The 18991-nt window shown below is 41.1% G+C and overlaps 1 protein-coding gene across 1 annotated transcript; it reads right to left on the minus strand.

The window, feature by feature from the left end:
* Positions 1-56: 56 nt before the first annotated feature.
* Positions 57-15917, minus strand: spel1 (DNA mismatch repair protein spel1). Its single transcript, XM_028300955.1, has 15 exons — positions 15814-15917; positions 13691-13882; positions 12800-12952; positions 11807-12042; positions 11356-11514; positions 10618-10825; positions 8894-9053; positions 8783-8830; positions 7203-7410; positions 6746-6930; positions 5867-6085; positions 3727-3959; positions 1646-1737; positions 1061-1286; positions 57-329 (listed from the first exon to the last, which is right to left on the minus strand). Exons 1-15 carry the CDS (start codon positions 15892-15894, stop codon positions 99-101), a joined length of 2631 nt encoding a protein of 876 aa, XP_028156756.1. The 5' UTR covers positions 15895-15917; the 3' UTR covers positions 57-98.
* Positions 15918-18991: the final 3074 nt, after the last annotated feature.

The following is an 18991-nucleotide window of genomic DNA, read 5'->3' on the forward strand; positions in this document are numbered from 1 at the left end:
TATTCTTAAAATTAAATGATGGTTGGGTTAGTAAGCAATTGAAAGCAAAATGCGGGTTTAGTTACACAATTGATTTTATTTTAATGCTTACATAATAATTACGCCATTATGGACTGGACATACTTGTTGTTTTGTTGCATCAAGTCGTGCTTCAGTTTCCCTATCGCTTCTGCAAGGGTGTCGTCTGACGGCGTCGACTCTTCTAAACGTTTGCATTTCTTCAAAAAATCTTGTATGAGATTCTGACCTTCTGAAACCTCTTGGGATTTAATAGAAGTTTCAGCTTCAAACATGTTCGTTTCGAGCTGAGCTTGCTTCTCTTCAGCATACTGAAACAAAAGAGAAAGATGTTTAGGTGTGTAATGATTTATGGAGATGTACAGTACAGTCGACAGCACATTGAGACGTCGACGACGGAAAGTCGCTCTTATCACAACTATATAACATGCTACATTGTTTATGTTGATGTGCTGTCTTAATACAAAACTACACTAGCAGCTGCTGATCAGCGACGGCTGACGGCGGTCTCGGCCTGCGAGAGTTACTGATGACCGATTGCAGCGGTATAGTCCGTTACCTCAATGACAGAGTCCGGGAGGTCAGCAAGCCTAGCCACGTGGAGTCCCAACGAGTGCGTAGCGGGCCCCGGCACTATCTTGTGCAGCAGGATCAGTGGCTGATGACTGATTATTTCGGTATAGTCCGTTACCTCGATGTTAGAGTCCGGGAGGTCAGCAAGCCTAGCCACGTGGAGTCCCAGCGAGTGTGTAGCGGGCCCCGGCGCTATCTTGTGCAGCAGGATCAGTTGCTGATCAGCTACGGCGGCGTCAGCATGCTAATTTCTGGTGACTATTGGTTGTTCTCGTCAGCTGGTGACTATTAGTTGTTGCTGTATTACCTCAATGATCGAGTCCGGGAGGTCAGCAAGCCTAGCCACGTGGAGTCCCAACGAGTGCGTAGCGGGCCCCGGAGCTATCTTGTGCAGTAGGATCAGTTGCTGATTAGCTACGGCGGCCTTGGCGTGCGAATTTCTGGTGACTGTGTTGTTCCCGTCAATTACCTCGATGATAGAGTCCGGGAGGTCAGCAAGCCTAGCCACGTGGAGTCCCAGCGAGTGCGTAGCGGGCCCCGGCGCTATCTTGTGCAGCAGGATCAGTTGCTGATCAGCTACGGCGGCCTCGGCGTGCGAATTGACGACGCGGCCGGGCAGCGCCGCGGGGAGGCGCGTCAGCTCGTGGTAGTGGGTCGCGAACAGGCAGAAGCATTGGCACTTTGTGGCTAGCTCCCTGGAACGTGGATTGGATTATACAAGGTGGACCTACTACGACCTCATAAAGGAATCAGGAAGGCGCTGGATGCAGGCCGCCACCAACCGGCCATATTGGAAATCATTGGGGGAGGCCAGCTGTGGACGTCCTATGGCTGAAATGATGATGATAAGACTGATCAGTAAGACCAACAAAAATATTTAAGTCATGTCTTTAGAGCACGATACGAGGAAAAATACGAGGGGCTATTGGTTGTTAAAAACGTCAATCCTTAACATTCGCCTTTATGACTGTAACCTAAATATTATAAAGAGGTAGTTTGTAAGAAAAATCATGCAGGCATCCGCGAGCAAAGTTTTTTATATTTATAAACTTACTCTGCTATAGCCCAGGCAATTCCACAGCCCTCGTAGGTAGATGTGCCACGGCCTAGTTCGTCGACGAGGACCAAGGAATTCGGCGTCGCTGTCTGTAATTTACGTACTTATTTTAATTATTTATTATAAGGACCGTTCATTGTGGAAAACCTTGGGGGAGGCCTTTGTCCAGCAGTGGACGTCATTTGGCTGAAAACGAATTATAATGATATGTCGAGACTTTCTACAAAATGATGATATACTTTAATTTTTTGTTTGAAGCAGAAATACAGTTAACGATATTCAATTCAGTGTAAATTTCTGGCTCAGGACTTACGCTTTCCAAACGACGCCGCGACGGTGGGAACAGATCCGCGTAAGTTTTACGCTAGTAGCAAACCTCCGCGAAACTATGACAGCGGCAGCAACGTAGCGAAGTAAATGCAGAGATGTATATTGAAACAGTTTGGCTGACACGGCTTTGCGGCAGAGGTGTGCCACAGGGGAAGTGTAGGCCCTACTAAGCAGCGATCATTTGCTGGATGTAGTGTAGTAAAGCGGGCGGCGCAGGACCGGTTGTTGTGGACATTTTTGGAGGAGGCCTTTGTCCAGCAGCGGACGTTATTTGTTGAAACGAACGAAATGTAGCTACACCTCAGGACGCACGCGGGTCTAGGGTTACCATATGACAGGCTTTTGCCGCATTTGACAGGCATTTTAAGGTTTAGACAGGCTTGCGGCCGGCATTGGTCTGAGGCAGGCATTTTTAATGTCGCGGGAATAAAGAAAGAAATCGGCTTACAATGAGGGCTATCGTTTTAGCGCTCACCAGTTGGCGCCACTGTAGAGTAAGGTCCTGTCACTTGCTAGTCGCGAAGACAGTGGCGCCAACTTGTGAGCGCTAAAGTGGTAGGAGGACTATCGCATTTGCATTCATCAAGATGGCGCCACTGTAGAGTAAGGTCCTGTCAATCGCCAGGGGTGCCAACTGTTAAGTATAAAAAGATAGCCCTCATTGAATCAGTAAAAGCAATATTGATTACTCAAGAAAATTACAATACTGTATCTTGTGAAGATTTTTACGTTTATGTATTAGAAAAGAGAGAACTATTTAAAAAAAATGTCCTCTGACAAATATCAGTAATAAATATGCTTCTTCATTATTATCTGTTGGCTTTTACTTATTACCTACAGCGATTTACTTTAATCAGGCATTTTTCAGAAAAATCTGGCATTTAGGCACTATAGACAGGCATCCCTCTATTTACATATGGTAACCCTACGCGGGTCACAGTGCGTCACTCACCCGCAGGATGGCGGCGGACTCGATCATCTCCAGCATGAAGGTGCTCTGCCCCTTGTCCTCCCTGTCGGCGGCGCCCACGCGGGCCGCGAGTGCCCTCAGGCGCGGGATCGTGGCGGCGGCGGCCGGCAGGAGGCATCCCGCGTGCGCCATGAGGATGCGGGTCACTGTGCGTCACTCACGCGGGTCACCGTGCGTCACTCACGCGGGTTACTATGGGTCACTCACGCGGGTCACCGTGCGTCACTCACCCGCAGGATGGCGGCGGACTCGATCATCTCCAGCATGAAGGTGCTCTGCCCCTTGTCCTCCCTGTCGGCGGCGCCCACGCGGGCCGCGAGTGCCCTCAGGCGCGGGATCGTGGCGGCGGCGGCCGGTAGGAGGCAGCCCGCGTGCGCCATGAGGATGCAGACGAGTTACCGTGCATCATTGTCGCGGAGTCACCGTGCATCACTCAGTCAGTTCACCGTGCGTCACTCACGCGGGTTACTATGGGTCACTCACGCGGGTCACCCTGCATCACTCACGCGGGTCACCGTGCGAAACTCACGCGGGTCACCGTGCGTCACTCACGCGGGTCACCGTGCGTCACTCACGCGGGTCACAGTGCGTCACTCACGCGGCTCACCGTGCACCATTCACGCGGGTCACAGTGCGTCACTCGCGTGGGGCACCGTGCGTCACTCGCGCGGGTCACTTTGGGGCACTCACGCGGGTCACCTTGGGTCACTCACGCGGGTCACCGTGCATCACTCACGCGGGTCACCGTGCGTCACTCAGTTCACCGTGCGTCGCTCACCCGCAGTATGGCGGCGGACTCGATCATCTCCAGCATGAAGGTGCTCTGCCCCTTGTCCTCCCTGTCGGCGGCGCCCACGCGGGCCGCGAGTGCCCTCAGGCGCGGGATCGTGGCGGCGGCGGCCGGCAGGAGGCATCCCGCGTGCGCCATGAGGATGGAAACGCCGCAGGAGCGCATCCAGGTCGACTTGCCGCCCATGTTGGCTCCTGTCACTATGTGCATTATGCACTCGCCTGCAATAATAATAATAATAAAGAAGCTCTCGCTAGATGGTTGGCTCAAGGGTCAGATTCAAAAGGCGGTGATCCTCAGCACGGCACGCATTGTCCGGAGGTTCCTCAGCCTGTGACCCTGACCACCGGTAGCCTGGGCCCTGCTCCGCTGCCAGCGGGTTAACTATTTTTAAGATTTTTGTTTTTATAATGTATTTTTATTTTTTTTTGATAATAATTACATTGTAAAAAGAAAAAAATAAAAATAAGAAAGTAAGATGAATAAAGGAATAATAATAAGATTTATTTATTTCTCACACAAAAATACAGGAGACAATATACAATATTTAAAGAAAACTCATTAATGATTGTGTGAGACCGGAGCCTGAGCTAGGTAAATGAATACCTGTGTTACAGGTCACCGGGCCCCCACCACCACGGATTTGAGCAAGTATAGCTAGCAAAGGCGAGAACATTTTAAAATACTAATAGATTAAACAATTTCTACAAGAGAAATGATAAATCTAACCAAAAAAAAATCTATATTAAAAATTATATTAATTTAAATTGTATTATCAGATATAAATTAAATTGAATTGAAATATTAAACAAAATTGAAATAATATAAATTAAATTGAGTTGATATAAATAAAATAGAATTGATATAAAATTAAATTGAATTGGTATATATATAATAATAATACAATACCCGGCGATAAATATTGCACATCGACCTTTAGAAAGAGACATTCGGCTAATTTCGGTTTCGTAGAGCGTTATCACTGTCGCACTTGAACAATGACTGACAATGACGTTTTGTCAAAGTGTAAACAAACTTTATTTTAAATGTGTGCAATTGATTTAGGCGTAGTCACACGTTACATATATAGATGACCCACGCTGAACTGTCCCGCCAAACTCAATGACAGGGGGGCGCTACCATCGTTCAACTATATGGTTTCCAACATGGCAAAAATCTGAACCAGCGATCCGGTATTGACGGTGGCGCCCCACTGTCAATGTCATCGACAGGACAGTCCAGTATTTTGGAACTATACATACCTACCCACCGTAGCACTTTGACAACGTGTGACTGCGGTTTTCCAAACATGAAAATTACTATGCAACTACATTAGCAACTTTGTTCAGTTCAGTATTCTGAAAATCTTGTTTCATACTTTTTCAGCGTCGTTTTTTGTCGTAGTTGGGTTTTAGTTTTTTTACTTTTTATTATGTGAATTAAATTGCTATAAACTTTTTATAGTAGTGAACGAAAAGTGGTTCACAATGTGTTAAGTGTTTGTCGAAGAGAAATACTAAGAGTTCGGACAATATTTTCATTGAATAATGTTTTGTCAATGACGTTTTGTCAATCGTATAGGTAGTGTGCGACAGAGATAACGCTCTACGAGCCGAAATTAACCAACTCTCTTTCCAAAGGTCGTTGTGCAATATTTATTGCCGGGAACTGTACAGTTGTGTTACTTTTTTTTTGTTTGATTGCAAAGTTATAACCTACCGTTACGTTAAATTATAATCTCACGCGTTAAGAGTGAGTATTATTATTATTATTTATTATATTATAAATTGACGGATATCACAATTTTACAGTGACATACATGAACATAAAGAACTTTTGAAGGGTCACACATCTTCCTTTTCCGACTTTGTAGGCTGCCGTGTCAAAGATTAATGTTATTTAGCTATTTAATACGATTTACAATAGGGGAGTCTCAAAGCGCTTTTGACGAAATATTGCAAGATGCGCCCTGATCGATAGACCAACGACGTCAAAAATTGAATGGTTGAAAAGTGAGAGATCAAGAATATTATGAAGGCTCAAACCTCACTAGTTTAATCATTAAAACTGGGTGGAAATACAATAGCATTCCGTTCTACACTATGTTATCTACTAAGAAACTACATACCTCGTTTAAAGACCACGTCATTGGGAATATAAGACACTCCCTCCTGCACTTCAAGGCACGGATGTCTGACATCCTTCAGCACCAGTTCGTCCAGGCTCTCTGTTAGCACCGGCCGGCAGTACGGGTAGGGCGCGGTTGATGCGGCCACGGCGAACGATACCAACACGTCTAAACGGGCCAGGATGTGGGATAAACAGAACAGGCATTCGGAATAGCCAGCTGGAAAAATAAATATTTGTTGATGTAGGTAGTAAGATAGAACTTATTGCACACCAGACTTTTACGATCACAATATAATACAAAAAATAAACGACCAAGTGCGAGTCAGACTCGCACATTGAGTACGAAGCAATAACAAAGCTACGAAATGGGCAAATGGGTTAACAATGTTGCTCGTCTAAAACAGTTGTCTAATTGCACCATCTTACTTTGACAAACGTCAAAAATCTTTCAACTCCATACAAAAAGCACCGGTAATCGACATAGTTACCGTTCAAGTTCGGTGGTGCAACTCAGCCTATCTGAGGTGGAATTGTGTAAAGCAATCGTAATCATTTGACAGTTCATAACGTACGATAGTCAGTTAAACAAAGCGTTTGACAGAATAATCGTACGTTATGAACTGTCAAATGATTACGATTGCTTTACACAATTCCACCTCTGTTTAGACAAGGGTACTGGTACAGTGATGTCGAGAGCAGATCAATCCACTACAAAATCATACATTTTCTCAGTTGATTTAAAATTCATTTGGTATTTCATAATTTACAATGAGACGACTTTGTCGACTGTATATTTTCATGGATTTCTATTGTTTCGAATTAGTTGGCAAATGAAGACTATGAACGTTGTTATGTAATTTGTCATTTATTTATTTACCTGCAATCCCGACGATTTCTGTAACTACCTTATCTTGTTCTTTTTCATATGAAGACTTTGTATGAACATATTCTTCAGAGATGTTCTCCAAATTATTGGTCTTAAACCTGACTCCTCCTTTCACAGCGTCGATGATTGTGTACTTTTTGTTACCACGAAGTGTTTGTTCTTCTTTTAGTGTCACTCTGAAATGTCATTAATTAATTTGATTTCATGAAACATTTTAATTAAATGTTGGTAAACTAAGTTCTAAGAATGGTGTATTATTTTTGCATAATTTTTAAGGTTTCCTTCAATCTTTGCCTTTTTTTTGCCCTTGCACAATGTAATGATGTAATTCAATGTAACAAATAAATGTAAAAAGACAGCTTGTAAGCCAAATGTTTGTACTAATGCTTCCAAAATAGCCTCCTTTATTCATAACATGTAAGTTAAATATGAGCAAAAACTATCTCACCTAAAGCAGAACCCTCCCTGTGGGTTCGTTTCTAGTTTTACTGTCTTGCCAGCGTCTAAGCAAAGGTCCCTCGCCGCTTTGTTCAATTCCTTGTCAGCTGAAGACTGAAGCTGTTCTAACTGTTCGCTGAGACTTTGTAGATTTTCATCGAATGATGGTTTCACCAGGAAATCACCTGAAACACAAGGTTTTAACGATATTTCTATTACTACGATGAATGAAAGCAATACGGATAAGGAGTTGCGGATATCGTTCTTTCGTTCGTTTTAGCCGAACCATTGCTGGACAAAGGCCTCCCCAAGGATTTCCACAAAGACAGGTCCTGCGTCGCTAGTCGCGAATATATCTGGTATTTACTTTCCGAAAGCAAAGGGAACCAACACATTATGTACACACGGCCACACTGTTAACTATCCATTTCCGTTTTTGCTCTCGCTCTAATCAAATGATGATTCTTTGCGATAGAACGAGATGACATGACTGGCAATGGGCAGTTAACACTGTTGCCGATAGTACACACGGCCATAGTGTTAACTATCTATTTCCGTTTTTGCTCTCGCTTTCATCAAATGGCGATTCCTTGCGATAGAACGAGATGACATGACTGGCAATGGGCAGTTAACATTGTTGCCGATAGTACACACGGCCATAGTGTTAACTATCTATTTCCGTTTTTGCTCTCGCTTTCATCAAATGGCGATTCCTTGCGATAGAACGAGATGACATGACTGGCAATGGGCAGTTAACACTGTTGCCGATAGTACACACGGCCATAGTGTTAACTATCTATTTCCGTTTTTGCTCTCGCTTTCATCAAATGGCGATTCCTTGCGATAGAACGAGATGACATGACTGGCAATGGGCAGTTAACATTGTTGCCGATAGTACACACGGCCATAGTGTTAACTATCTATTTCCGTTTTTGCTCTCGCTTTCATCAAATGGCGATTCCTTGCGATAGAACGAGATGACATGACTGGCAATGGGCAGTTAACACTGTTGCCGATAGTACACACGGCCATAGTGTTAACTATCTATTTCCGTTTTTGCTCTCGCTTTCATCAAATGGCGATTCCTTGCGATAGAACGAGATGACATGACTGGCAATGGGCAGTTAACATTGTTGCCGATAGTACACACGGCCATAGTGTTAACTATCTATTTCCGTTTTTGCTCTCGCTTTCATCAAATGGCGATTCCTTGCGATAGAACGAGATGACATGACTGGCAATGGGCAGTTAACACTGTTGCCGATAGTACACACGGCCATAGTGTTAACTATCTATTTCCGTTTTTGCTCTCGCTTTCATCAAATGGCGATTCCTTGCGATAGAACGAGATGACATGACTGGCAATGGGCAGTTAACACTGTTGCCGATAGTACACACGGCCACAGAGTTAACTATCTATTTCCGTTTTTGCTCTCGCTCTAATCAAATGGTGATTCTTTGCGATAGAACGAGATGACATGATTGGTAATGGGCAGTTAACACTGTTGCCGATAGTACATACCTACATAATATGATTTAGGGTTGATTGATTGATTTATTTCTTTCTTTGTTTTTTCAATCAGAAAGAACTGGCATTCGTGAATTCTTTACACTCCAGCGTCATATTAACCAAGACTTCTTCAAAATATGTAACATTAAGAAGGAAGATAGATTTAAAAATGCAATTAATTTTAAGCTAACCTCTTTCAACTGCTTCCATGTCCATAGTAGCCTCGATCATCTGCTGGTATTTGTTGAGGTCGTCGTTCAGTTCTGATATGGGCTCGGACAGTGAAGAGTGTACCGTCGAGTTGTCTGCCTCCGCCAGGCATTGTAGAAGTGCCGGCAGCCTGTTTATGGCCTGTGAAATGAGATGGTGAATTTTAGCTTTTGTTTTACTTCGAAAAATGCCTAAATTGTGCAGTCTCAACCTTGTATTTTTTGCCTTTTTTTTGTGCAGTTTCAACCTTGTATGTTTTACTTTGACAAATGCCTAAATTGTGCAGTTTCAACCTTGTGTAGCGTGTAATAAAGGGCTATAATAAACAAATTGACGTGTAATAAACAAATCAGTTAGTGCAACTTGAAACGAATTGATAAAGTAATTGACTGAACTCTGTTTCAGTAAAATAACACTCATAGACAACAACTAGTTCAAATAGGCGACAAAATACATTTCAAGAAGAGAGTCCAGGATACTAATTAATTAAATAATTACTAATTACGGATAAGCTTTCTCTCGCAAATTAGGTTCAACATCTTATTGCTGGTAGTTTTAAAAAGACAAATAGCTCAACTGACCTGATAGATCCTATAGCAGTCGTGCAGATTGGCCTTCTTCCTCGAGAGCCGCCTGGCCAGCGCTTGCAGGTCCGGGATTCTTTTTAGATGGTCCTCACACAGCTGCAAGCGGAGCTGAGAACTGCGCACTAGCTTTTCCACTACCTATACTATGTGAAGTCTGCTGGTAGTTATACAAAAGTAAATAGCTCAACAAACCTGATAGATCCTATAGCAGTCGTGCAGATTGGCCTTCTTCCTCGAGAGCCGCCTGGCCAGCGCTTGCAGGTCCGGGATCCTTCGCAGGTGGTCTTCATACAGCTGCAAGCGGAGCTGAGAGCTACGTACTAGCAGTTCTATACTATTTGTAGTATTAACAAGAAAAATAGCTCAACTGACCTGATAGATCCTATAGCAGTCGTGCAGATTGGCCTTCTTCCTAGAGAGCCGCCTGGCCAGCGCTTGCAGGTCCGGGATCCTTCGCAGGTGGTCTTCATACAGCTGCAAGCGGAGCTGAGAGCTACGTACTAGCAGTTCTATACTATTTGTAGTATTAACAAGAAAAATAGCTCAACTGACCTGATAGATCCTATAGCAGTCGTGCAGATTGGCCTTCTTCCTCGAGAGCCGCCTGGCCAGCGCTTGCAGGTCCGGGATTCTTTTCAGATGGTCCTCATACAGCTGCAAGCGGAGCTGAGAACTGCGCACTAGCAGTTCTATACTATTTGTAGTATTAACAAGAAAAATAGCTCAACTGACCTGATAGATTCTATAGCAGTCGTGCAGATTGGCCTTCTTCCGCGAGAGCCGCCTGGCCAGCGCTTGCAGGTCCGGGATCCTTCGCAGGTGGTCTTCATACAGCTGCAAGCGGAGCTGAGAACTACGCACTAGCAGTTCCACTATGTCAAGGCTCTCGTTGATCAGGGGGCGTAGTGTGAGTTTACGTCAAACGCATTCGATATCGACTGCGTAAAAAAGTGACATTAAATGTAAGACGGATTGCATAGCGCCCCTAGCGGAAACTTTCAAGAACTAAAATCTTCATACATTTCTTGAACGCATTTGATATCGAATGCGTTTGATGTAAACACTACGCCCTCTGGTTTAGACGCTCTGGTAGATTTAAAAAAAATAGCTCCACCGACCTGATAGATCCTATAGCAGTCGTGCAGATTGGCCTTCTTCCTCGAGAGCCGCCTGGCCAGCGCTTGCAGGTCCGGGATCCTTCGCAGGTGGTCTTCATACAGCTGCAAGCGGAGCTGAGAACTACGCACTAGCAGTTCCACTATGTCAAGACGCTCGTTGATCAGGTTTATATCGCGGAGCGGCTGGCGCAGCCATTGGGCGAGGAGTCTGTAGAATCAGAAAAAATAAGTATCTTTTTATGTATGACACAATAGGTGGCGGTGCTTGTTGGCCGTCAGCATAATCAGGCTACATAATTTTGCTCTAAAATAGTACTTATTACTACTATGTAAGATCCCAGCGTTTAGCAAGCTTTTCCCGCTAAGTCCTGCACCTTTCCAGCAGTCCCAGAAGGTTCCAAGAGATCTTTCAACGACACACTTATTTATATCGTTTCAAGATCTCTATATCACAAGCACTATATTATTATATTTCTATAAAATAGCACACATCACAAGTACATAAGATCCTCCTGTTCGCTGTGTCGCTGACACCTTTGTAACGGCTCCACCAACGTTGCATTATTAAACCTTAACCGTGGATTCACTCATGTAGATGGTGACCGAGTCTTCAGCGATACTATGATCAAGCCTAAACTGTGACGTGGTCACATTCATCTGCGTAGCAGCGCATGCTCATATAATATTTATCTTTGTTCTAAAATAGCGCTTATCACAACTACATAAGTGTGTATTTACCGCTTCCCCTGCTGAGTTCTGCACCTATCTAACAGTCCCAGCAGGCTTCGGGACGGCGCGTGGGACGTATCGCCCAACTCTGGGAATACGTTGAGAGCGGACAACGCGGCCGCATCTAAGTGCAGGAAGCAATCCGCTTGGATTGTGGTCAGGCGGAACCTAGAAAAGAGATGTCGTTTTGGAGCACAGTACTGATTATTTGTTATAACTAAATCTTAACTTTTCTAAGGTCGTCAACTGATCAGTTTATGACAAAATATCAATTGACTTCTATTTAGGGCTCAAAATCAATCAAGTTCATTATCTATTAGGTGGTGCTGGCCACATTAATTAGGACTTATAACAGTAGTGTAACCAAAAAGTCCTTATCGGGAAATGGTCAGTGATTTACGAAAAGGTAGATAATAAGTAAAAAAAGCTTTTTATGGTTACAAAATAACATGCGAATCACCTTGCGAAATTAGTGCTGTCATTCAACAGTGCAATATATTTTATCGCAGCTGCCAAACAGGTCATGGCAGTCTCTTTCCTCGTTTCTGGGAAGGCATTACAGTCCTGCTGCTGGTCATCTTTGAATTTTAATAATCGGTTCAGGTCTTGGTGCAGGCCTTCAGTTGAAAATTCACTCTTCTTCAGTTTTGTTACGGTTACATTTGCTCTGGCCATCACTTGCTTCAACATTTTGTACTAGAAAAGAAAAGTAATTTAATTGTTAAACTACCACGTATTTACGCTCACCAGTTGGCCACTGGAAGAAGATTCTGCCTGTCACTCGCTAGAAGGTTTGATAGTGGCGTCAGCTATTGAGAGTTTGTATGAGAGCTGTAATCTATTCGTATTTTCACTCACTAGTTGGCGCCACTGATATGTAGGGGAAATGTATTTTATTTTTATTTTATTTTATTTTATTGTTAGGAAAACAAACAGCATTCTATAACACATATAGAGTTACCAATTAAACTTCACATTTGCCAAAATAGTTTTCACAAATAGTTTATACATAGGTATCGTTTTTAAAAATTGAGTAAACAGAAACAGAAAAAGAAAACAAATTTTTTAGATTCTTAACATAGAATATACTATGACTTGGCAATTAATTTAAACTCGAAATATCACATCGTTGTTAAAACAATAAATAGTTAGGTAATTACTGTTTTAACAACGACCTAAATTTGTTTGGTTTTAGGCTGAAAATATCTAAGTGACAGTATTTGGAGTTCTTCATTATTTAGCCCGAAAATCGCTAGATGGATACTTAAGAAATTACATACTATGAATGTCTGCAACTTCGGGTATAAAATTCTACCTTATTATCACACAAACATTTACACTCAGCAAGATTTGGACTTGAGTTACCGTTTTACTCCGATATCGTTGTAGATTTAATGTTTTTATAGCAGTAATAGAAAATCCATTGAAAAAATATAATAAAAATATATCTTACGTCGTCATTTTCTGCCTGCGGCACCAGGCATTCTGAAGGGGCCATCTGGACAGTAATTGTCTCCAATTCCGTCAGTAAATCGTCATCTGTGAACTCCGTAACTGACATTTGGTAGTCGCCAGCTGTAACGCACGCCACACCAAGGAGACGACCCTGGAAATAAAAAAATAAATTAAAAAAACTTCTACTGATTTGAACCTTATTTTTATACAAGTTAAGTTCAAAATTAGGTGGCATCAATTATATCTACCACTAGGTTTACCTAAATAACTAAATGCCATATGCAGGAGAATACATTTTTTGCCAAATGAATGCAATATCTAGATGAATCATTATTATGAGCTAGCTTTCACAGTGATAGACTAGATTAATAATGAAGAACGTGATAAAGTTCATCTACATGTTTTAACGCGTGTTAATGGTTATTGACACGTGACTACAGATCCATAAATATGAGTGGTGTGGTGTGCATACTTCAGTACATTATAATTACTGATTATTTTGATATAAGCTGGAATTGATTACTTATAAGCCTGCGTCATTGAGTAGTGTTGTGTATGTTATGAAGCAAGGAATTCAAGTAAAAAATATGTCCTTTTATTTTATTAGTAATAGTTAGTAGTTGGATAAAAATAACTCATTAATTGGATTTCGTCACTCGAGTTATAACTCAGGATATTGTGCAGTGTGCACAAATAGTTTTGTGTATGTTTTTCTACTTACTATACGCTAGGAATGTTTACTTAGTAGTACTACCAGTACTACTAGTGATGTATAGGAAAGCGACCACTGGTTTGTACTTTATGTTTGCCTTGACTGAAACGCAAAAATCTCTACAGTAAGTACACTTAAACAACCTACACAGATTATACAAATCATTTCGTCACTTACTTTGCTCACAGCATCCGTCTTTATATTAACAGCCATGAGGCAGGGCGTATTCTCGTCTGATCCTCCCAGTCCTTCCCCTAGAACCTCCTCCAACTGAGAGAGACATCCAGGAGAGCCTTTGTATTTCAGCACCCAATCGCTGTTCTTCACTGAACCCTCTGCCACGTATATCTCCACTCGGTAACGCCTTACCTGGATTTAGAAATGAATATCATGAAACTTTATGTAACTTATTTTGATTATTAATACTCTACTACTGGTTATAACAGTCATGTATGTATTTTGAAAATGTTGTTTTTCTTGTTTTTGTTTTGCTACTAGAGCAATAACTACAATTATAATAAAGGTGAATATTTTTAATGTACTCGTAATAATATCAACTCTGCTTCTTTTCTGATACATTTTACAAGAAAAATGTTATCAAGTTTGAGAATGGTTTGATTGTAAAATACATAATACAAAATTCTCGGTTATGTGAGCATATTGCATCAATCAATTCCACTAATCAAATGTACTTAACTACGTCTACTCTATAAACGGCAATGTTTTTATTTTGATATCAAGGCGAGTTGGGTGAACTTGAGTGCGATAGTAAATTAATCTTACAATATTATTATGTTGTTTATGAATGTCTGAAAATTTCTTAGAAGAATACGTCTTATATTTTACGAGTCGGTAGAAGGTAAGTACCTTTATCTCTCACATATTATTTTATTAAGCCAAACATGAAAGTTAAAAATTGAGAAGACTATATTTACTACCTTACTACTTTAACCCTTTAAATCTTAAAAAAAATATCTAAGACTCAAATATCGTCGTGCTTTCCGGCTACCAATTTGGCACCTATAAAATGTCGAATCTCTACCGTGAATTTTAGATAAGTATCTATAGTACCTATTACAAAATTAATCTATTTTTAATAGAGGCTGCAATGATGTCTTGTAATACGTTATAAAACAAACTTGTTGGTACGGAAACAGCCTTAACACTGAGAGCATTTTCAATGTCTTCAGATATTGTTTAATCGTATTTACCACTAACGAGCATTATGATAACACGGTGACCTATAAATAAAGAGGTCATTGAGAGTATTGTGCATGATATAAATAAATGATGTTAGCATTAATTTTAATCCATATAGACTGAGATTGACAAAAATTATGGATAAACTTTGAAAGTTGGAGTACAAAACGAGCAGAGAGCAGAGAAAAAAGGTTCGGCTTTCGGCAGACGGTGTCCATGTCCAGTAAATATTACTGACGAATTTATCAACAAGATAGTCTCCGGTTCTCCGATTAGATATCCGGTATTGCCATCGTCAAGTTAGATGGCAAAGTAAGCTGACCAGTCCAGTTTTTCAATTTTAAGTTCAGGCTACCATTTTTGTTAGGTAATAAATAAAATTGCATACTCATTGAACCCATTCCTCCTTCTTCCTTGCATTTTGTGGAGCTTTCCCCGCCAGAATGCCAGAGCTTGTGTAATACCTGACTGTACCCTAACTACTAAGTTCCGTCTTATTAAGTTTAGTACCTACATAATGACACTACTAACTAGTGTTAGTAGTGTCATTTAGCCTCCTAAATGCATTTAATTTTAGCTCAGATTTATCTATTCCTCTAACCACAAGTCGACGAAGGCGTTCGTCATTCGTATAAATTAGGAAAACAAAGTTAATTATCAGCAATATTTTTATGAGAATTTTGTCTGAACTATATTTTTTTCCTGTTCATCTAACCGAATCTGTGTCATGGACATTTTTATTTTTTTAAATTTGAATACTAAGAATTTATGGATTGAGTACGACAGTTTTAGTATAGTCTAAGATAGGTATCATCAATATAGCAGTGAGGTTAAGCATTTTAATTTCGTAAAAAAAAAACTAATTTATTATTGATATAGTTAATATCTACTACTATAGCAATAAAACCAAGAAGACTCACTAGCAACATTTTTTTGATAAGAATCTCGATGTTTCCTTAGGAGAGCACCAGGTAATCAAACCGGTTTGGCTCGATGCCCCTTCTTGATGTTCGATATGGAAGAGAACACTTCCCTGGCTGCTGAGTTATTTATTCACTGCTGAGCTATTGATTTCCTACTCACCAGCTAAGATGTCTCACCAGCAACAATTTCTTGATGAGAATCTCGAAGTTTCCTTTCGAGAGTACCAGGTAATCCAACCGGTTGGGTTCGATGCCCATCTTCTTGATTTCGATATGGACGAGGACACTTCCCTCCTGGCTGCTGAGTTATTTATTTACTGCTGAGCTATTTATTTCCTACTCACCAGCAACAATTTCTTGATGAGAATCTCGAAGTTTCCTTTCGAGAGCACCAGGTAATCCAACCGGTTGGGTTCGATGCCCATTTTCTTGATGTTCGATATGGAAGAGAACACCTCCCTGGCTGAAGTGTGGGCATCCACGCCGTGGACGCTGTAGTAGTCATTGCGGTCGAAGATGCGAACTGTTGTCGGTGGTTTCTGGGGAAATCAAATCATTTGTTTACTTATGCTCGGACGGTCATGGGTGGCGCGACCTGTCATTTGCCTATGATTGCGCCGGCGATGGCGACCTGCACGTGTTGGTGTGGTTGAAGCTTTAGGAAATGAATCGATAATAATATAAATGCGAAATATTCTTATGCTTATGCTCAGAGTGTAATGTAATGTATAGAGGACTCTAGTTCGATCTCATTGACTGCAGGACTAACAGTGGCGGATTTACAAATTTGCCGCTAGAAGGCCATTCAATTTTTGCCGCCCCTACCTACTGACTTTTGAAATTCAATAGGTACGTTAGTTTAATCCCGTTATTAGTATGATTGTGAACTTAATGATATTTCTGTCAGTTACTAGATTATTATTGCAACCCGCTATGTAATCAAGAGTTTAATGTTGACCTAAAAATAGCAGTATGTACTAATCCTAAGGTGGGCAAAGGCATGACTTAAAAATACCTACACTATATGAACACAGACAAAATAATGTGTGGTCAGTAAACATTGTTTTTGGTAAATATTTTTTACTAGCTTTCCGCCCGCGGCTTCGCCCGCGTGGAATTTTGTCTGTCACAGAAAAACTTTATCGCGCGCGTCCCTGTTTCAAAAACCGGGATAAAAACTATCCTATGTTCTTTCCCGGGACTCAAACTATCTCTATGCCAAATTTCATCAAAATCGGTTGCGAGGTTTAAGCGGGAAAGCGTAACAGACAGACAGACAGAGAGAGAGACAGAGTTACTTTCGCATTTATAATATTATTAGTTGGGAAGTTGGGATGGGATTAGTTGGGATTGGACTTAACAGTTTAAAAACAATACAAAGAATTTATCTATACTAATATTATAAAGCTGAAGAGTTTGTTTGTTTGTTTGTTTGTTTGTTTGTTTGTTTGNATTTGATAAGGGTCGAATAACTGCACGTACTTATTCTGAAGGGGATTTGGTACTCGTCAAAATTCAAAGTCAAAGTAATGATGGCAAAAGTCGAAAATTATTGCCTGTTTTTAAAGGACCTTTTAAAGTAAAAAAGGTCATGGGAAACGATCGATATGAGGTGACGGATATAAAAGGTACTGAAAGAAGCCTTAAAAAGTACACTGGCATAACAGCCGTCGAAAACATGAAACCATGGATAAATATCAATAATTGGAGTGATTAGCACTACTTATCTATTAATAATAACCCGTGTTGGCAAGGTAATAACAAATTTTCTTGTATGAAATTATAGATCGTAAAGTATTATTTAAAAAAAAAACAGTTTATATACACATTTATTTATTTGAAAGAAGGTTTTACATAATACATTATTATTATTTACACAATAATGAAATTTATTTACATTTTGTAACTTGATTGATTCGTATTCACAATATAAATTAAGGTTGCGGGTCAAGATAAAATGCTTTAGATTGGTGACTTACACATTGTTGGTAATTTTTCACATGCGAGATTCACAAATAAGATCTGGAGCGAACTTGGTACGCTCAAGTGTGGCATATGTCCCTTTGAGTGCAAGTAGCTCTGTGATTAGCGGGAAAAGACTGACTTGGTCTCTTAAATGTGGTAAAGTCCCTTTAAGTGCGAGCAGTCTAAATAAATGCATGTGCATGAGATTGGTAATGTGTAAGTCAGCAATAATTGACAAGTTGACCGCATAACCTTAATGTAATTAAAATAATATATTCTAATATTCAATTTTGCTTCAGCATTTTATCTAGACCTGAAGTGCCTGGGGCAGGCACCGCGCAGAATGGCCGTGTTGGCAATCGCAATTATTTATTGCGATATCCGGTGGGAAGTGACGTCATTGCCGCCGAAAAATCAAGACGCAGCCGGAAGTTGTCGTAACTCGCTGTAGATGGCGCCACCCGGCGTAGATGGCGTGACTCGTCGTAGATGGCGCCACTGCGGCGCTCGGGCGAGTTAATAAAAGAAGCTACGCAGTCGTCGGAGCGCCACTACGTTTTCGTAATTCGAAGTGTAAACTTGAATAGTCGGACGGAGTTATTTTGATTATATTTTGAGTGTAACTTTTGTAATTATTTTAAAGTTAAATATATTTAGTTCAGTGAAGGCGTTGTTTCACTTTTCGTTAACACATACATACGAATTACCAGTAGATAAAGATGGTATGTCATACATAAGTACCTCCTACTAGGTGGACCGACGATCTGGTAAAGGTTGCGGGAAGAGCCTGGATGCGGGCAGCGCAGGACCGTGCATTGTGGAAAACCTTGGAGGAGGCCTTTGTCCAGCAGTGGACGTCATTTGGCTGAAACGATTAGTACCTAATTGGATTCAATGTGGTAACTCTAAATTGAACCACCACCAAAATAGATGGACTAAAGACATATTATACACTTCAAATTTCATCCCGATAAAAAAGTTGTGTGATTATTTCGAACAGGTTAAAAATCTCTAGAGCCTACCAAAGTATTCGATAAGGATTACTTACCTAAGCTATAAATAAATCAAGTAACAAAATCGTGCAACAAACCTTTCGAATAATCCATGTGTACAACAAGTATGCCCCAAGCGGTCGGCACTGTATCCACTATACTAGGACGGCTTCGTTCGTTCCTCTCGAACGGGAAAACTAACGTGGGCTTTCCAAACTGTGATCACGTCGCAAAAAATAGAAAAGAATTATGCAAAATCCCGTCATAGTGAGCACCTATGTTCGAGCATTCTAAAAGGAACCCCCATGCATAATTTGAGACTCCTAGCTCTTGTAGTTTCTGATATTTCATGATGAGTGAGTCAGTCCTTCACCAGATCGTCGGTCTACCTAGTAGGA

Source organism: Ostrinia furnacalis, unplaced genomic scaffold, assembly GCF_004193835.3.
Source record: "Ostrinia furnacalis isolate ACB-3 unplaced genomic scaffold, ASM419383v2 OfSCF0074, whole genome shotgun sequence".
NCBI classification, from domain to species: domain Eukaryota; kingdom Metazoa; phylum Arthropoda; class Insecta; order Lepidoptera; family Crambidae; genus Ostrinia; species Ostrinia furnacalis.

Bases quoted from the DNA above. Each gene is read 5' to 3' on its own strand.
- spel1 (XM_028300955.1), bottom strand. From the start codon at position 15,894: ATGGGCATCGAACCCAACCGGTTGGATTACCTGGTACTCTCGAAAGGA. The intron at 1,738-3,726 runs GTGAGCGACGCA...CGTAAATTACAG, and splicing joins AGTCCGCCGCCATACTGCGG to ACAGCGACGCCGAATTCCTT. The intron at 1,287-1,645 runs GTAAGTTTATAA...TCCACGTTCCAG, and splicing joins ATTGCCTGGGCTATAGCAGA to GGAGCTAGCCACAAAGTGCC.